The sequence below is a fragment of the Carcharodon carcharias genome, chromosome 10, assembly GCF_017639515.1.
Source record: "Carcharodon carcharias isolate sCarCar2 chromosome 10, sCarCar2.pri, whole genome shotgun sequence".
Taxonomy (NCBI): domain Eukaryota; kingdom Metazoa; phylum Chordata; class Chondrichthyes; order Lamniformes; family Lamnidae; genus Carcharodon; species Carcharodon carcharias.
The window spans coordinates 151,358,553-151,377,448 of NC_054476.1; the positions used below are offsets into that span (position 1 = coordinate 151,358,553).

Below are 18,896 nucleotides of genomic sequence, written 5' to 3' on the forward strand. Positions count from 1 at the left end.
CCTGTGTGTGGTGAGCCCTCTCCAGAGGATGGGGTGTGAGTAACTTAACAGAGAGGAAAGTGGTGATGTGAAAGTCTTGGTGAGAGAATGAGTGTTGATATGTGTCCCCCACTAATGGTGTGAAACCCCTGAAGAAAATAGCCATTTGAGTGCATGATGCCATGATGAGAGTTGATATTGGAGAGTGTTGAAGGGTGATTAGCCCCAGCAGAGCAGGTGAGATTATTCATCCTCTCCCTGCACTGGGTGGCACTTTGGGCGCAGATGTCAGCCGCGCTGACCTGCCCCGTTAGGGTGTCCCAGGCCTGAGAAGTGAGCCTGCTGTGCTTCCTGCAGCCATCCGTGGGGTAGAGCACGTGTCGTTGTTCCTGCACCCCTCTGACCAGGGCCTGGAGGGCCTGGTGTGTGAAGTGGGGCGCAGACTTTGTCCTGAGGCTCTCGGCCTTTCTCTTATGGGTTGCGGACCTCTCTAGTGGGCTGGGGAGACTGAGATTGCGTGTTGGACTGGCGTTTAAATATGGTGCCCGCACCTTCGAACCCACCAGCTGACAGCGGGCAGATGAATCAACTCCCGACCTGCCAGGTGACTCAGAGTGAAATGTGCCGCTGCATAATTAATGAGGCCTCAAGCGCAGAATCGGGCGCGAGATGCCGCCGTTACGGACAGCGGGCTGGGCGCTGCCAAAACCACCCACCACCGCACTTAGTTTCATATTGGGAGAATTTCGCCCATTGACTCTGTTTCCCTCTCCACAGATACTGCCAGAACTGCTGCGTTTCTCCAGCATTTTCTGTTTTTATTTCAGATTCCATCATCCGCGGCATTTTGCTTTCATCAGCTGAAAAATTGAGGCTCTTATCCCTGGAACAGAAAGGGTTAGAGGAGAATCAGACCGAGAATTCCAAAAATATGAAATGTTTTGTGAGGGTAAATGGCAAAAATCACTTTCACTGGTAACGGAGAGGCAAGGCTCAGGATTAACATAGAAGGGCAAAAGGATGATAAGAATTATTTTCACATACAGGGTTATTAGAACTTGAGGGAGAGACCATAACACGACTTAGAAGCGAATTGAGTAAGTATTTGAAAAGGAAGGTTATAAAACAGTGTAATTAAAAAGCAGAAAAATATGATTATAGACGACAGCTCCTGTTGAATCTCCTGCATCATACGAATGGCCTCCTCCTTTGATTAAATTTTAGTTACTCTTCAAGAGTATGGTTATCAATTTAACGAATAGACTAGTGGGTGGATTGCTATTGTCGCTTCAATTGAGCGTGAGCTATAATGGATCAGATTAGGTAGAATGGAATAATTATATATTATTTATAAGTGCAGTGAAAGGAGGAGAATGTTTAATCTTAATTCACTGTTAAAGTGCTAAGGGTAATGTTATTCTCTTGTTTTAATATTGCTCTTCTTTGGTGAAACATGCTTTAGGCATCTAAGTACTGAATCCGCACAGTATCTTCAGCCTTATCCTGTATGGTACTGTTATAATCTGAAATATAATGGACTGGGCTCCAAGTTGAACTTCATTAATGAACCCTGTGAACAGGAAGGGAACAAAGAGTAAATTAAAAACAAGCAATTGCAAATGCTGTAAATCTGAGACAAAAACAAACAATTGGAAATACTCAGCAGGTCAAACAGCATCTTTGGAAAGAGAAGCAGAGTTACCTTTTGAGGCCAATGACTTTTCATCTGATTCAAGAAGTAAATTCAACTTTATTTGGAGCAAACGAATATTGAGAGAAAAGTGTCTTATGTAGAATTAACCTCTCAACAGAACCAAAACAAATTTCTTATGCTTCTATTATGAGGGGTGGATGCAGATGTCTAATTACCTCCCTTTATCCTTCTTCCTCACCGGGTGCCTGCATCTGAGAGAATGGGGCAATAAGATGTTTTCAGGTACCTGCCAAGAAGCAGCTACCAGGGTCCAATAAGAATGATCTGAAGGATCTGAAAATGGTTTTCCCTCCAAAATCCTCTTCCCCTGAAGAGCAATGTTTGATCTCCAAGTTGCTACTCCCCAGGGCAGCCCATGTGAGATCAACACCCCAACAAAGTACACGATTGACCCTCATTCTCTGGTGCCACTTGCGAAAAAAGATTGTTTATTTAAAATTCATTTGATTTAATATAGGTGCTGGGCATAGTCCAGAGTGTGCTTCAGGTTAGTAAGGTATGAACTGAAGTTGGATGATTAACATATGAACATATGAATTAGGAACAGGAGTAGGCCACTCAGCCCCTCGAGCCTGCTCCTCCATTTAATGAGGTCATGGCCGATCTGATTGGAACCTCAACCCCACATTCCTGCCTACCCCTGGTAGCCTTTCACCCCCTTGTTAATCAAGAATCTATCTAGCTCCACCTTAAAAATATTCAAAGACTCTGCTTCCACCACCTTTTGAGGAAGAGAGTCCCAAAGACTCATTACTCTCTGAAAGAAAAAAATAAGATTGGCATCACTCTTTGTCATTAATTAGTTAAGCTTGAAGTTCTATGGCATTTCCTCGTACTCTTAGGGGCTGAGTTTTTGCAATGATGGGGAGGGTTTCCAGCTTATCCAAAATGGTGCTGGAGGTCGGATTTGGAAAGCCCTATCCCTGAACCCAGTACCCGCCATTTTTGATGACGGACGTATGGTGGAAAAGGTAGGTTGTACTTCACACATTTTTGGTTTCACTGTTAAAGTGCAGCTGCCTTCTAGTTAGATCCAATTTTCACTAGTGGGATGTCTAAAACACAATTTGTGCACTTTAGACCTAGTAGGAGAAAGTCTAAAGTTAGCAGAGTTCTTTGGAGAGTAAAGTGCTCTTTTGGAATGATAGGTAGGATACTGTTTTGGATAGTTCTGGCGACACATTTGGGAGAGGTAAGGTGCCCTTTGGGAGAGTTAAGCTGCCCTTTGGGATTGTTAAAATTAGTCATGTATGTGTGTAAAAAGTGGATAAACTCATTAGAATTATCAAGCTGTCAAGGGAACTATCAAGAGAGCCATCAAGGGAGCTGTCAAAGGAACTGCCAAGAGAACTGCCAAGAGAACTGTCAAGGGAACTGTTAAGGGAACTGTCAAATGCACTGTCAAAGTTCATTAGAATTGTCAAGCTGTCAAGGGATTTAAATCTCCTGAAATTTAAATTAAAAAAACAGCCTGCAGGTTAAAAATAACAGTGCTTGCTATTTTACTCTGTCTGTTGACAAAAGCCTGAGGGCTACCATTATATGATTTCTCCTGCATGACTGAAGTCATGACCTTTCATTATCACAGCGGGATGGCTGTCAGTTCACAGTTTAATTAACAACTCCAATTGGTTATAAAGTCTTTGATGTGTGGCTGTGAAGACAAATGCTTGTTGTTTTAAAGGATTAAATTGTTGAAGGAGTTTAAATGTAGTGAATGGGTTTTTATCAATGTTTTTTTTAAGTTAATTAATCAATGAACACTAAGAACTTAATTTTATTATCTCTCAGTATGGACTCTGAGGTCTGCCCATGGTGGATACTGGGTGATTAGGCATGGCCAGTGTAAGGACAAGGGGTGGTGGGTGGGGGCATGGGTTGGCATGAGTTGACACAAAGTTGGCATAGGGTCTATAAAGGGCCATTGGAGGTGGGTGGAGGGGCATAGGTTGGCATGGAGGGTTTGAGGAGCCATGGAGGAGACTGGGGCTGTATGAGGTGGCATGGGTTGGCATGGATGAGGCATGGGGAATGTGTGGAGCCTGAGGGATGTGAGGGAATGAGAACTTGAAATCTGATTTTGCTTCACTGTTTTCTTTGCAACTGGGGCAAAGTGCTGGATACTGAAGTCAACCTTTCGCCTAGCCCACCTCCACACCCGGCAATTTTGGCAAAGAAAGTCAACCAGTCACCAAGCACTGATGAAGGAAACTAATCATGTTCCTCCGCAGCAAGGATACATGAATTAACGAGTACATAAATTATTGGATCACATTGCCAACTTATATCAAGCGTAGATTTTAATGTCTGCTGTGGTTCACAATTTTGTAAAGTGGTAACCTAAAGGAAATCTTGATTTACCAGATAGACTCCTATGGTTTTGCTTCCCCAGTGAGGTCAATGGGACAAAGCTCCATATAGATTTAATTGTACGTTGGGCCATATACTGTATCTATCACTTAAACTCTTCCTTTAATGATATATTGTGTGGTTTTATAGTTGCTGTTTAATCTTCAGTTTCTTTGGTTATTTGCCTTCTACTGATTTGGCTGTCTTATGGTATTACTCTTGATGTTACCTTGCTATGACCTATCACTTGGTCCTTGCTTTGTCTGCATATGGGGAAGTGTGGATTGTGATTCGACTGAAGGGAAGACAGCGGGGACGAAATTTAACTTTTGCGGAGAAGAAAAGGGTGAGAGTGAGTGAGTGAGTTTTACACCCCATGGAAAAGGCGATTGTGTGAACCAAGTCTTGACTGTTGTACAACACCAGCCAAGGTAAATATCTCCCCCCATGTCTTCATATTGTGTGTGCTTATAAACCATTGTAAACCCCACTGCCCTAACAGAGAAGCTTTGTTTGTCTCATTTGAGTGTATTTACTGGCCCTGCATTTTGTTGACTTTTTTCAATCATTCATGGGATGTGGCACTGCTGGCTATGCCAGAATTTATTGCCCATCTCTTATTGCCCTTGTTCAGAGGGCAGACCCATTGCTACATGCCTAGAGTCATATGTAGGCCAGACCAGGTAAGGACGGCAGATTCCCTTCCCTAAAGGACACTAGTGAACCAGATGGGTTTTACTGCAATCGGCAATGGTTTCGTGGTCATCATCAGACTTTTATTCCATATTTTTATTGGATTCAAATTTCACCATCTGCTGTGGTAGGATTTGAATGCTGGATCCATTACCCTGGGTCTCTGGAATACCACTGGCATACCACTATGCCACCACTGCCCTGACTCCTCTTAGCTTCTCACTTATTTCGCAACACTGAAAGGTGTGTTTTTCTTAGCAGTGAGGAAGTTTATTTACCTACAAGGAATGTTCCAATATGAAATGTCTGCTATTCAATACATATCAAAAACGTGCTAGGAATTGCCAGCCATGTAAAATGGCCCCACTCTTGCAGGCAGTCAGTAGGCCATCTTACATAATAAAAACACAATGGAGTTACTAACACAGCATAGGAAGTGTTGGAAAAGCACATAAGGAGAAAGGAAGATAGGCTGGACAGAAAAACATTCTTATCGTCCAGCTCTCTTCGCCTTTCAAACTGGACCTGGGTTTTTTCTGTGTTTCTTTTGCCATATAAGGGGTGATTCTGCAATCTGTGGGAAACAGCAGTCATAGGACGTGCATTGTGTGAGATTGTGGCAGCTCTGGATGGCCCCAGGTATCTAGGACATGTTTTCCTGTAGCCTACTCTGTGGCTGATAACCTGTTGACTCTCCATGTCTCAACACCTCAGAGCATGAACCAGGAGAGGAAGGCAGAGACAGAGAGAAAAGTAGGAACTAAATCAATAAATAAGGGCCTTCAAAACAAGTGAGTATTTTACACAGAGAGGGGATTGAATGAGACCACCAATTCAATGATTCGTTCTGTGGCTTTCAATGGAAATGGGAATTGATTGAGGTGTATACTGGGTTAATTGGATATCGTCCATTTCATATCATTGCCCAAAGTGTAAATTACCCTCCCTGAAACCTACCTGCCCAGGTCTTATCATGCAACTTTTTCCATCGAATATATCCAAACAGGAGAATAGCCTGACAGTACTGAGAGAGAACATTAGCAGCAGCCGAGCCTCTGAGGAACAAGTTCACATATTAAAGGCAGCTTCAAATAAAGATTGGCTCATTGTTCACTGAAAGATTAATTGATCAGGACTGAGATTCGAATATATATTTGACATTTACATTTTTATATTTATTTGCTACTTACGGCATTCCCAGCTTCAGCACAAAGAGGAAGAGATAATTGGTGACAGCGTTGAGGATGTTGGCTATGAGACCAGTGAAAAGCTGAGGCATGATGATCCCCTGAGGTGGGAACAAAATAATAAAGTCATTCCTGGAATTGCCCTTCAATAAACAAACAGGGTGGGTGGCATGGTGCCAAGATAGGGCAAGATAGAGTGCAACTGCTCTTCCAATGTCCATGTTTGGGGTACAATGTACCCCGATCTAGGAAGATCACTTTTCCCTCATTTGGATCAGGTTCATCGCTGGAATTTCTCTGATTATAGGTGTGGTTGACATATTCACATTTGCAGTTAAATCATCAAACTCAAATTCCCTGTGCTCCAGGGAGCGACTTCATCTATCATTGTGCTCCCCCAGAATGCAGGAGATTTGAATCCACTGGTTTATTCAATACAAAAACAGAATTACCTGGAAAAACTCAGCAGGTCTGGCAGCATCGGCGGAGAAGAAAAGAGTTGACGTTTCGAGTCCTCATGACTCTTCGACAGAACTTGAGTTTGAGTCCAAGAAAGACTTGAAATATAAGTTGGTTTAAGGTGTGTTGGGGGGTGGGGTGGAGAGAGAGAGAGAGAGAGAAGTGGAGGGGGTTGGTATGGTTGTAGGGACAAACAAGCAGTGATAGAAGCAGATCATCAAAAGATGTCACCAACAATAGAACAAAAGAACACATAGGTGTTAAAGTTGGTGATCTAAATGAATGTGCTAATTAAGAATGGATGGTAGGGCACTCAAGGTATAGCTCTAGTGGGGGTGGGGAGGGCATAAAAGATTTTAAAATATTTAAAAATAATGGAAATAGGTGGGAAAAGAAAAATCTATATAATTTATTGGAAAAAAAACAAAAGGAAGGGGGAAGAAACAGAAAGGGGGTGGGGATGGGGGAGGGAGCTCAAGACCTAAAGTTGTTGAATTCAATATTCAGTCTGGAAGGCTGTAAAGTGCCTAGTTGGAAGATGAGGTGTTGTTCCTCCAGTTTGCGTTGGGCTTCACTGGAACAATGCAGCAAGCCAAGGACAGACATGTGGGCAAGAGAGCAGGGTGGAGTGTTAAAATGGCAAGCGACAGGGAGGTTTGGGTCATTCTTGTGGACAGACCGCAGGTGTTCTGCAAAGCGGTCACCAAGTTTACGTTTGGTCTCTCCAATGTAGAGGAGACCACATTGGGAGCAATAAATACAGTAGACTAAGTTGGGGGAAATGCAAGTGAAATGCTGCTTCACTTGAAAGGAGTGTTTGGGCCCTTGGACAGTGAGGAGAGAGGAAGTGAAGGGGCAGGTGTTGCATCTTTTGCATGGGCATGGGGTGGTGCCATAGGAGGGGGTTAAGGAGTAGGGGGTGATGGAGGAGTGGACCAGGGTGTCCCGGAGGGAGCGATCCCTACGGAATGCCGATAGGGGGTGTGAAGGGACGATGTGTTTGGTGGTGGCATCATGCTGTAGTTGGCAGAAATGACGGAGGATGATCCTTTGAATGCGAAGGCTGGTGGGGTGATAAGTGAGGACAAGGGGGACCCTATCATGTTTCTGGGAGGGAGGAGAAGGCGTGAGGGCGGATGCGCGGGTGATGGGCCGGACACGGTTGAGAGCCCTGTCAATGACCATGGGTGGAAAACCTCGGTTAAGGAAGAAGGAGGACATGTCAGAGGAACTGTTTTTGAAGATAGCATCATCGGAACAGATGCGACGGAGGCGAAGGAACTGAGAGAATGGGATGGAGTCCTTACAGGAAGCGGGGTGTGAGGAGCTGTAGTCGAGGTAGCTGTGGGAGTCGGTGGGTTTGTAATGGATATTGGTGGACAGTCTATCACCAGAGATTGAGACAGAGAGGTCAAGGAAGGGAAGGGAAGTGTCAGAGATGGACCACGTGGATTTCAACTGAAATTCCACCCCTCATGTTTCGAACCCACCCAGGATTACAGGTATCTCCGGGACATAAAACGTTTCTCGGACTGCTGTTCCCGTCACATTCTGAAATCCACACTCAGTGCCATGCGCTGCCATATGAACACACTCGACCTCTCCCTCCAGCAGCACCGCCGTACCCTTTTTCAAAGCTGCGCGTGCCCCCAGTTTCATTTTATTCTTCGTCTCATCCGACGCCTCAACAAGAATCTTTTTCTCTTTCTCTCAAGTGCTAAGGAACGCAAGCTCCAACAACTCATCGACACCAACACCTATCTAGGACCCTCCACCCCTGCTTGTCCCTCCGTCCCCACCCCATCTTCCAATCCCAGCCCCAGCCATGTATTCACTAAACCCCCTGACCTTCCCCTCTCCGATGATGAGAGTTTCCAATCTCCACTTTCCAAGAATTTGCTTTAGAATTTTTTCTTACACTGATGCTTTCTCTCAGATGCTTTCCGCAAGGGTTCATGTCCAGAGTTTAAAACTCTCTGTCTGATGTTCTTATCCCTTGGGTCACCACATGCATTCAAGCTTTCTTCCATGCACTCTCTCTCACCAACTTAGCCGTCAACAGTACCGCTGCTTCACATGCCCATGGCAAAGAGTTACAGGCCTTCAGCCATCTCTTTGGACCTTCTTGCCTCTTGCAAGCTGTTCTCACTTTAAATCTGCTTTCTGCAGCTTGAAGCTTTAAACTTGAGGCTTGGAGCCTTTCTCTGCCCCTCACTCTTAACTTCATTTAACAGGACCTCTTCCAAGTTCCTAACCTTCCTTTGACTAGAAGGTCTGCTGGGGACTTCCTCCTGTTCCACTCCCCTGGACTTTTAGGTATTTTCCTTAGCCTGGGACTGGTTACCTGTCCCTCTTGCTCCAGTCTCTCTCTGGCAGCTGCTTTCAACCAATTTTAGCTTGGGACTGGCCATCTGTCCCTTCTAAGTGGCTTCTGTTTAGCAGCTGTCTTCAAAACCAGCTGAACTCTAACAGCTTCCAAAACAAACTGCTGTTTCTCTTCTTCTGAGTGTGTGTCTGCGGGAGGGACTTACCTCTCTGGGCCCCTTTGCTAGGCAACAGTCAGTTTTCTGCTGTTGTGTTAGTTTAACTTCTCCTTAGGAGTCATAAAAATCTCATTAGAAATGCAGGCCTTTCTTAACACACAGATACAGAATTACAAATCAAACTTAAACTTTAAAGCTAAAGCTCATTCCTGATACTGTTGCTTTGCCAGCATTGTCCACATCCTGAGGACTGAAAGTAGGTTGGACATTGCCCCATTGGAGCAATTGAGAATCAAAATGCCAACAATAAGGTGCTGTCTTCTAGCATTTGGCTAGAGACCAATAGACTGACATTAAAAATAAAAAGACACTAAGGTAATTTTCACATTCACAGTCTGGGTGATAATTGCCTGTCCAGTGTAGAAGCCACCCAATTTTATCCCTTTGATTTCAGTGGCATGAAAATTGGGCAGATTCTACATTGGTGATCGACTCCACCCTATTACTGACCAGGCAATGAAGGTGGAAATGATCCCCACTGGATCCCTTTGGGCTGAGAAACCAGTTTCATTTCTTTAGCCACAAGGATTAATTGAGGTGAACAGCACAGATCCATTTAAGGCAAAGCTAAATAAACACATGAAGGAGAAAGGAATAGAAGGGCATGTTAATGGGATTAAGTGATGAAAGGTGGGAGGGGGCTCGTGCTGCACACAGTATGGTTCTATTGAGCCAAATAGGCTGTTACTGTGCTGGAAATATTTTGTAATTATAGCTATTTTTTCCAAACTAACTCCTCTAATTAACTGTCCAATTGCAGTTGACAATCAAAATAAGGAAAACGAAACCGAAGACTCCCAAGCTATATCTTGCTGCAATAATTATTAAAATAATTTCATGGACATTCCAACATTCAGTGACTTTACCTGATTCTGAAGGTATCTGGTCTCTAAATCATAAAGAAATGCTGCCTAAGAAAGAATATTGAAAATAATTAACAGAACATAGTGTATCAATCATTGAAAAAGAGAAAATTACATTCATATTGCTTTTGAAAATTTGAGCCAGACCTGTTTTGGGGTTATGGTCAATATGATTGTAGGTGATTTGCTCAGATCTTGTATGGCCCAAACTATTGCTATCTACAACTCAAAGTCTAAATGCTGCATTATGTTGCTAGTTGGTAACACTCTTACTTCTGAGTTAGAAGATTGTGGGTTCAAGTCCCATTCCTGAAACTTGATCACAAAAATCTAAGCTGACACTCCCAGTGCAGGAATTAAGGGAGTGCTGCAGTGTTGATGCGCTGCCTTTCAGAGAAGATGTTAAACCAACATCCCTTGTGCCCACCATTTGGATGCACTGATCCCATGGGATCAGTTTGAAGAGCACTGCAGCTCTTTCTGGTGACTGGCCAATATGTATTCCTTATCAATGGATCAGACCAAATTTTTGCAGTCTCCCACATCCAGTTACGAATGGTGGTGGACAATTGACCAAGTGACAGGAGGAGGAGGCAACACAAATATTCCCTGTTTAATAATGGGGAGCCCATGAGAATGTTAGTGCAAAAGACATCGTTGAATCACTTGCAACCATTTTCAGTCAGAAGTTAGATGATCCATCTCAGCCTCCTTATGATGTCCCCAGTGTCAGAAAGCCAGTCTTCAGTCAATTCAATTCACTCCTTATGATATGAAGAAGCAGTTGAAGGCATTGGATACAGCAAAGACTATATGAGCCCTGAGAGCATCCCATCTATAGTCGTGAAGACTTCCAGAAGTAGCCATGCCCCTAGCCAAGCTGTTCCAGTTCAGCTACAACACTGACATCTACCCAGCAATGTGGAAAATTCTCCAGGTATGTCCTGGCCATAAAAAGCAGGAAAAATCCAATCCGTCCAATTCCCGCTCATCAGTGTACTCCCGCTCATCAGCAAAATGACGGATGGTGTCATCAACAGTGCTTTCAAGCAACACTTACTCAGCAACAACCTACTCACTGATGCTCAGTTTGGGTTCCACCAGGGCCACTCAGCTCCTGACCGCATTACAGCCTTGGTTCAAACATGGACAAATGAGCTGAACTCCTGAGATGAGATGAAAGTGTCTGTCCTTGACATCAAGGCATCAAGGAGCCCTAGCAAAATTAAATTCAATGGGAGTCAGGGGGGAAGTCTCCACTGGTTGGAATCATACCAAGCACAAAAGAGGATGGTTGAGGTTGTTGGTTGTCAATCATGTCAATCCCAGGGCATTGCTGCAGGAGTTCCTCAGGTTAGTGCCCTCAGCCCAACCATCCTCAGCTGCTTCATCAATGACCTTCCCTCCACCATAAGGTCAGAAGTGGAGATGTTTGCTGATGATTGCACAATGTTCAGCATCATCTGAGAATTCTTAGACAGTGAAGCAACCCCATGTCCAAGTACAGCATAACCTGGACAACATTCAGGCTTGGGCTGATAAGTGGCAAGTAATGTCTGCACCACATAGCTGCCAGGCAACAACCATCTCCAACAGTGGAGAATCTAACCATCTCCCCTTGACATTCAATGGCATTACCATTGCTGAATCCCCACTATCAACTTCCTGGGGGTTACTATTAAACTAAGCTGAACCAGCCATATAAACACTGTGGCTGTAAGAGCAGGTCAGGGGCTGGGAATCCTGTGGTGGGTGTTTCACCTCCTGACTCCCCAAAACCTGCCCTCCATCTATAAGGCACAAGTCAGGGCTGTGATGGAACACACTTACTTGGATGATTGCAGCTCCAACATTTAAGAAGCTCGACACTATCCAGGACAAAGCAGCTCGCTTGATCAGCACCCCATCCATCACCTTGAACATGCATTCCCTCCATCACCAGCGCACAGTGGCAGCAGTATTCACAAGATGATGTATAAGATGCACTGCAGCAACTCACTATGCCTCCTTCAACGGCACCTTCCAAACCTATGATCTCTACCGCTGAGAAGGACAAAAGCTGCAGATACAGGGGAACACCACCACCTTCAAGTTCCCCTCCAAGCCACTCAGCGTCCTGACATGGAACCATATCACCGTTCCTTCTCTGTCACTGGGTCAAAAGGAACTCCCTCCCTAACAGCACTGTGGGTGTACCTACACCAAATGAATAGCAGTGGTTCAAGAAGACAGCTCACCACCACCTTCTCAAGGGCAATTAGGGATGGACAATAAATGCTAGCCTTGCCAGCGATGCACACATTCTATGCTGTGGGGAGGACATAGAGAGGCTGCAAAGTGATATAGACAGATTAAGTGAGTGGGTAACATGATGGCAGATGGATTATAATGTAGGGAAGTGTGAAGTTATTCACTTTGGTCATAAGAGTAGAAAAACAGATTGTTTTTTAAAAGGTGAGTTGATGTTCAAAGAGACTTGAGTGTGCTTGTACAAGGAGTGCAGTAAGTTACCATGCAGGTGCAGCAAGCAGTTAGGAAAGCAAATGGCACATTGGCCTTTGTTGCAAGGGAATTGGAGTACAAGAATAAAAAAGTGTTGCTGAGATTGTACAGGGCTTTCTTGAGACCACAACTGGAGTACTGTGTGCAGTTTTGGTCTCTACATTTAAGAAAGAATGTACTTGCATTGGAGGCAGTACACCAAAGGTTCACCAAATTGGTCCCTAGGATGAGATGGTTGTCCCATGATGAGAGGCTGAATAAATTGGGCTTATATTCTCTGGAGTTTAGAAGAATGAGAGGTTGTCTCATCGAAGCCTACAAAATCCTGAAGGGGCCTTGATAGGGTAGACGCTGCGAGATTGTTTCCACTGATCCAGGACTCTAAAACACGGGGACACAGTCTCAGGATAAGGAGTTGATCATTTAGGACTGAGATAAGGAGAAATTTCTTCACTCAAAGGGTTGTGAATCTTTGGAACTCTCTACCCCAGAGGGTTGTGGATGCTCCATCATTGAATATATTTAAGGCTGGGATAGGCAGATTTTGGGTCTCTCAGGGAATTAAGGGGTAAGGGGAGCTGGTGGAAAAGTGGAGTTGAAGCCCAAGATCAGCCATGGTCGTACTGAATGGCAGAGCAGGCTCGATGGGCCATGTGGTCTACTCCTGCTCCTGTTTCTTGTGTTCTTGGGCTGGCCATTTAGGACTGAGGTGAGGAGAAATTTCTTCATTCAATGTTGTGAACCTTTGCATTTCTCTGTGGTAGAGAGCTATGGATCCTCAGTCATTGAGTGTATTTAAAACAGATCTCGATAGATTTTTGGATACGAAGGAATTAGTTGGTATGGGGATAGTGTGAGAAGGTGCAACTAAGGTAGAAATCAGCCATTATCTTATTAAAAGGGAGAGCAGACTAGAAGGACCAAATGGCCTACTCCTGCTCCAACTTTGTATGTTCTTAAGCTCACACATGGGAAACAATGACTTGGATGAGGTGCTGGATCTCTGATGGCACCTGACTTTGGATTGTTCAAGACTTCTTCGATTATCTAGCCATGGAGCACGGAGTCATTATGGCTCTCAGTTGAGGTCAGCTAGGGGGCCATGTTGATAACGTTGGCTTGATGAATCTTTCCAGACTGGATCCACTGCGATTTTTGCTGACTGGAATCCCTTGTTCCGTCTACATTTCCGGTAAGGAAAGACTTCACTTGTCTAATGAGCTGTCTGCATGTGCCTCCTACCTATAATAATTTACTTACAGGAAGAGCAGAAATAAATATCTTCACATAGATTGCATTAACCATTAAGAAAAATAAAAGATGTTGGGAACAATAGGGAAATCATAGAACATCACTATCTGCCCACAGTGCTGTTAGGAAGGGCATTCCAGGATTTTGAATCAGTGACAGTGATAGTAAAACATAAGTAAGATTCTAACCTAGCCACTGCAGGAGACTGTTTGAAAGCCAATAAAATGTGCTTGGTGTTTATGAAGATGGCCCAGCAAGGAAAGCAGGTTATCATGAGAATGAGAATCCCTCTTTGGAGAATCACTTCCAGTTCTTGCTGCCATATGTCTGAAAACCAGAACAAAAGTCAAAGTGAATTGGTTCAATACTGACCAACATAGATCACATTCTAATGGACACCACTTTTCTCTACAATATACAACGGCAATAACATATCCAAAAATTAGAAGATTAAAATATTTCTCTCTCTTAACCAAAGCATTATGATCGGATACTAGTCTTATTTAGCATTTAACCTGCCAGGTTTGTCCAGATCGCAAGTGCATCTGAACCACTTTACTTACAACTCAGCAACTATCTCAGTGGTCACAGACTTTAATCATCTCTCAATCAACAAAACACTCACAACTTAGGTGAGGCTCTATTCCAGACATTCCCTACACTGCAGGATGGGGAGAGCTGGTCCTAACCCAGGTCATGTCCATTTCATCACGAGAAACCCTTTAATTTTATGCTCACAGCTCATTTAATTAAACTAAACGGTATAAAATCCATCACATTTCTACTTCTCTTCAGCGCTGAAGGAGACTCATACGGACTTGAAAAGTTAACTCTGTTTCTCTCTTCACAGATGCTGCCAGACCTGTTGAGCTTTTCCAGAATTTTCTGTTTTTATTCCATTCAATGGTGTTGCAATGTCTATCCCTCTCAGCATTTCAAATCACTGGTTAAAGTGTTCTCTCAATCCTCTTTCGATGAAATTTGCTGTTCACTATTTTGTGTCTCCTCTCAAGTGGAATTTCACCTCCAAAGTTCTTACCGGTTCAGAATTACTGGATCATTTTCCTATCCTCAACCTCTAAGGCAAACTGCACCAGCTTAGACCAGCTAATCCAGGACAGTCCAGCAATTACATCTGGTACATCCTGGTCTGTGTGGGTCAAATTCACACAGGGAATTGTGTTTCTCAAGGCACGTTGAAAGATTTCTTCTTCTCTGACCTAACAAAATAGTTTTGCTACATTAAGAGGACATCAATGCTCTTTGTACAGCCTGGAGTTAGCTGCACCTACCTGAGACATGAGTGTGTCACACGCTGTAGACAACCCAAAACCTATGGAGATACCCGATAGAGTTATTACCTGTCCAAAAGAAATAAAGAAAAGGAAGCATTTAGCAATATCATCCTAGATGTCACCAACATGCCATTAAATAATATAAGATGTGACTTTCATATAAATGAATATAATACCATGGTGATTTTGTTGATAACTTCTCATTCTTTCCCCTATCATTTCTCCTTTCTGTCAAATACCAACTCTTGATCCACTTTTGTTTGCTCCAGGCTCAGGCAATTCCAATGATTTCTGGCCAGCACCCAATCTTCCACCCACTCTTCCATCCAAAGCTCTGCTGCCCATATCCTAAATCACATAAACTCCCCTTTACCCATGACCACGTTCATCTAAGCCACACGATTGCACAGCAGTCTGTTAAGGCTGACCACACATCATAGAATCATAAACTAATTATGACACAGAGGGAAGTCATTCAGCCTTCTGAGTCCATACCAACTCTCTGTAAAGCAAGCCAATAAGTCCCATTCCCCTGCTATATCCCTGGAGCCCTGTAAATTTACTTAGTGCAAATGCCCAAGCAATTTCCTTTTGAAATCATACATTATCTCTGTTTCCATCACCCTTGTAGGCAGAGTGCCAGGGCATTACTTCTCACTGAGTGAAAAAGTTATTCCTCACATTCCCCTGCATCTCTTGCCCAAAACTGTAAACCTATGTCTCCTAGTCCTTGTACCATTGCCTAATGGGAACTGCTTTTCTTTGACATCAGTGTCTTCAAGTTATTTCGCCATAGAAAAGAAGTAAAGATCCCGCACAATTAAATGAATAACTCACTCAATAACAAAAATAATCAGTGGGGATGGTGCTCACTGACCTACACTGGCTACTGATTCATCAGTGCCTCAAATTTAGAATTCTTATCCTTGTGTTCAAGTTCCTCCTTGGCCTTTCCACTCCCTGGATCTGTAACTATTTCTATCCCTCCAATGCTCTGAGAAATCTGTGTTCCTCCAATGATGGCCTTTTGTGCAACCTTGACTTCCTTAACCCCACTGTTGGCAACCATGCCTCCTATTTCCTGGTGAAATCAACACTTCAAATCTCTCTGCTTCACCATCTCTCTCCTCGCCTTAGGAACACTCTTTAAAATCTGCCTCTTTGACCAAGATTTTGGTCCTCTATCATAATGTCTCCTTAGACTCAATGTCAATTTTTTATTTATCTGTTAACATTCCAGTGAAGTACCTTGGGACATTTTATCACCTTAAAGGCACTAGATAAATGAAATCTTATTGTTGTTGCTATAGTTCCATGAGCCTCAGCAGCCCATGAATAACTTGCACAAGTGACCAGCCCTCATATATGATCCAAATGGCTGTCAGAGGATTATCTGCCCACGAAGAGCATTCAGACTGAGCCCAATCTCATTCTCACCCAATGTCCACACACATCGGACTTCCAGGGTGGCTCATTGACGATGGTGATGAGCTGGGAATCCTAGCTGGTGTTTCTGTTCTTTAGCCTAGGACCACTGAAGCAACTGCTGCTCTCTCATTGTCCTTCCACTGAGAACAGCAGGTAACGCCCAGGCTTTTTCACAAGGAGCATTTCATCAGCTGGTAAAGGCACTAAGCTTCAAACTGATCGGAAGCAATGCATTTCCATCACTATTTTATAGACGATACATTATGATGAATAAATGTGCACATTCTGAATATAAACTCACCGCTGAGGCAAGACTAACTGCGTCCAATTCAATTCTTCCTAAATGTCCACAGAATGTGGAGTTGACAATATTTATTAGAAGCATCATCAGCTGTGATAAAAACTGTGAAAGAAAAATGAATGATAAATAATATAGACTGGCCACTTTATTTTGATAATATTCTTGAACTTTAAAAAACACTTGTAATCTATTAAACCAATCACATTTCTTACTGAAAGCAATTGTCTTCTTTCTTCAAAAAGCTGACTCAATTTTAAAATGATTTCATTGAGGTTTTCCAGATTATGAAGGGAAGTGACGAAGTTGCTCCAGGCAAATCATTCGCTAATGAAGGGTTCAAATGTCAGGACACACAAATTAGAAATTATGGTCTTTGAAGCAATAAAACAAAGGCAAGCAGGAGATTTTCATCCTTTAGATGGGGGCTTGTGGAATAAGTTAACAGGCAAAGAGGGTTTCTAAATGGGTTCAAGAAAATGGACCGTATAATTGGAATCAATGAAGGGTATTTTGTTAATAGATTCAGTGAAACTGATAGTGTAAACAAGTTTATTGAAGGAGATTGGTAGATAAGTAGATATATTTCTGGAGAGCGTAGTGTGTGAAGGATTTGGTGGGATATTAGGTGGGTGTAAACTCACCACTGGCCCAGCCAGTCTGGAAATACGTTTTTTCCCCCCTGCCAGAAGTTGGTGGGTATCAGTCCCTTTATTTTTCTCAGGAACGGATTACTGCAGGTTCCACCAGTCTGGACAACATTGTCAGAGCTTAATTGTTTCAAATTCTCCATTTTTCCAAGCCTTCACTAAAAAATAAACCAGTTATCACCGCCATATGAACACACTCGACCTCTCCCTCCAGCAACACCGACTCACCCCATCTCTAAGCTGTCCTTGCCCCATGTTTTACTTTAATCTTTGTCTCATCCAACACCTCAACAAGAAACTTTGTCTCTTTCTTTCAGGTGCAAAGGAACGCAAGTTCCAACAACTCATTGACACCAACGCCCATTCAGGACCCTCCACCCCTGCCCGTTCTTCTGACCCCATCCTGTCTTCTAATCCCAGCCCCAGTCATGTATTCACCATATCCCCAATGACCTTCCCCTCTCCGATGCTGAACGTTCAGTACTCAGCAAAAGATTCAGTTTCATATCCTTATGCCCTCATCTCAATGAATTTCGGGCTCAGCACGATGCTGAACTCTTCTTCCGCCACCTTCGTCTCCGTGCTCACTTCTTTGGGCAGGAGTCCTCTCCCCGTTCAATGGATCCTTTTACCCACCTCCAATATTCTCCCTCCACCTGGACCCCTCCCTCTGGATTCTTACCTGCTCTTGATCTTTTCATTGAGAACATCAGTTGTCTCAATTTCTCTGCTCCTCTCACCCACTCTAACCTGTCTCTCTCTGAACTTGCCACACTCTGTTCTCTCAGGTCCAACCCTGACTTTATCATCAAACCTGCTGACAAGGGTGGTGCTGTTGATGTCTGGTGCACTGACCTCTACCTCACAGAGGCTGAGCGTCAACTCACAGACACTTCCTCCTACCTCTCCCTGGACCAACACTCCACCACTGAACGTCAAGCCATTGTTTCCAGGACAGTCACTGACCTTCTCTCCTCTGGAGATCTTCCCTCCACAGCTTCCAACCTCATGGTCTCCCAACCTCGGACGGCCCACTTCTACCTCCTACCCAAAATACACAAACAGGACTGTCCCGGCAGACCGAACGTGTCAGCCTGTTCCTGCCCCACGGAACTCATTTCTTGCTATCTTGACTCCATTCTCTCTCCCCTTGTCCAGTCTCTTCCCACCTATATCTGTGATTCCTCTCACGCCCTACACCCCTGGCCCCAACCGCCTCCTCTTCACTGTGGATGTCCAATCCTTCTACACCTCCATCCCCCACCAGGATGGTCTGATGGCTTTCCGCTAATTCCTTGAACAGAGGCCCGAACAATCCCCATCCACCACTACTCTCCTCCGTCTGGCTGAACTTGTTCTCTCACTGAACAATTTCTCCTTAAACTCTTCGCACTTTCTCCAAATAAAAGGTGTGGCTATGGGTACCCACATGGGCCCCAGTTATGCCTGTCTCTTTATGGGGTATGTGGAACATTCCTTGTTCCAGTCCTACTCTGGCCCCCTCCCACAACTCTTTCTCCAGTAAATCGATGATTGCTTTGGGGCTGCTTCATGGTCTTGTCTGGACCAGGAAAATGTATTAATTTTGCTTCCAATTTCCACCCCTCCATCATTTTCACATGGTCCATCTCTGACACTTCCCTTCCCTTCCTTGACCTCTCTGTCTCAATTTCTGGTGATAGACT

General features: G+C 43.9%; 1 protein-coding gene across 1 annotated transcript in view; it reads right to left on the reverse strand.

Annotated features, from left to right (window-relative positions):
• LOC121282900 (multidrug and toxin extrusion protein 1-like) overlaps positions 1-17,466 on the reverse strand; it is a 60,742-nt gene extending 43,276 nt beyond the window's left edge. Inside the window, 9 exon segments of the mRNA XM_041196709.1 lie at positions 5,693-5,790; positions 5,926-6,023; positions 9,791-9,831; positions 13,546-13,570; positions 13,698-13,843; positions 13,846-13,867; positions 14,833-14,901; positions 16,565-16,666; positions 17,440-17,466. Of these exon segments, the coding sequence (XP_041052643.1) occupies positions 5,693-5,790; positions 5,926-6,023; positions 9,791-9,831; positions 13,546-13,570; positions 13,698-13,843; positions 13,846-13,867; positions 14,833-14,901; positions 16,565-16,666; positions 17,440-17,466 (628 nt within the window).
• Between the last annotated feature and the right edge of the window lie 1,430 nt (positions 17,467-18,896).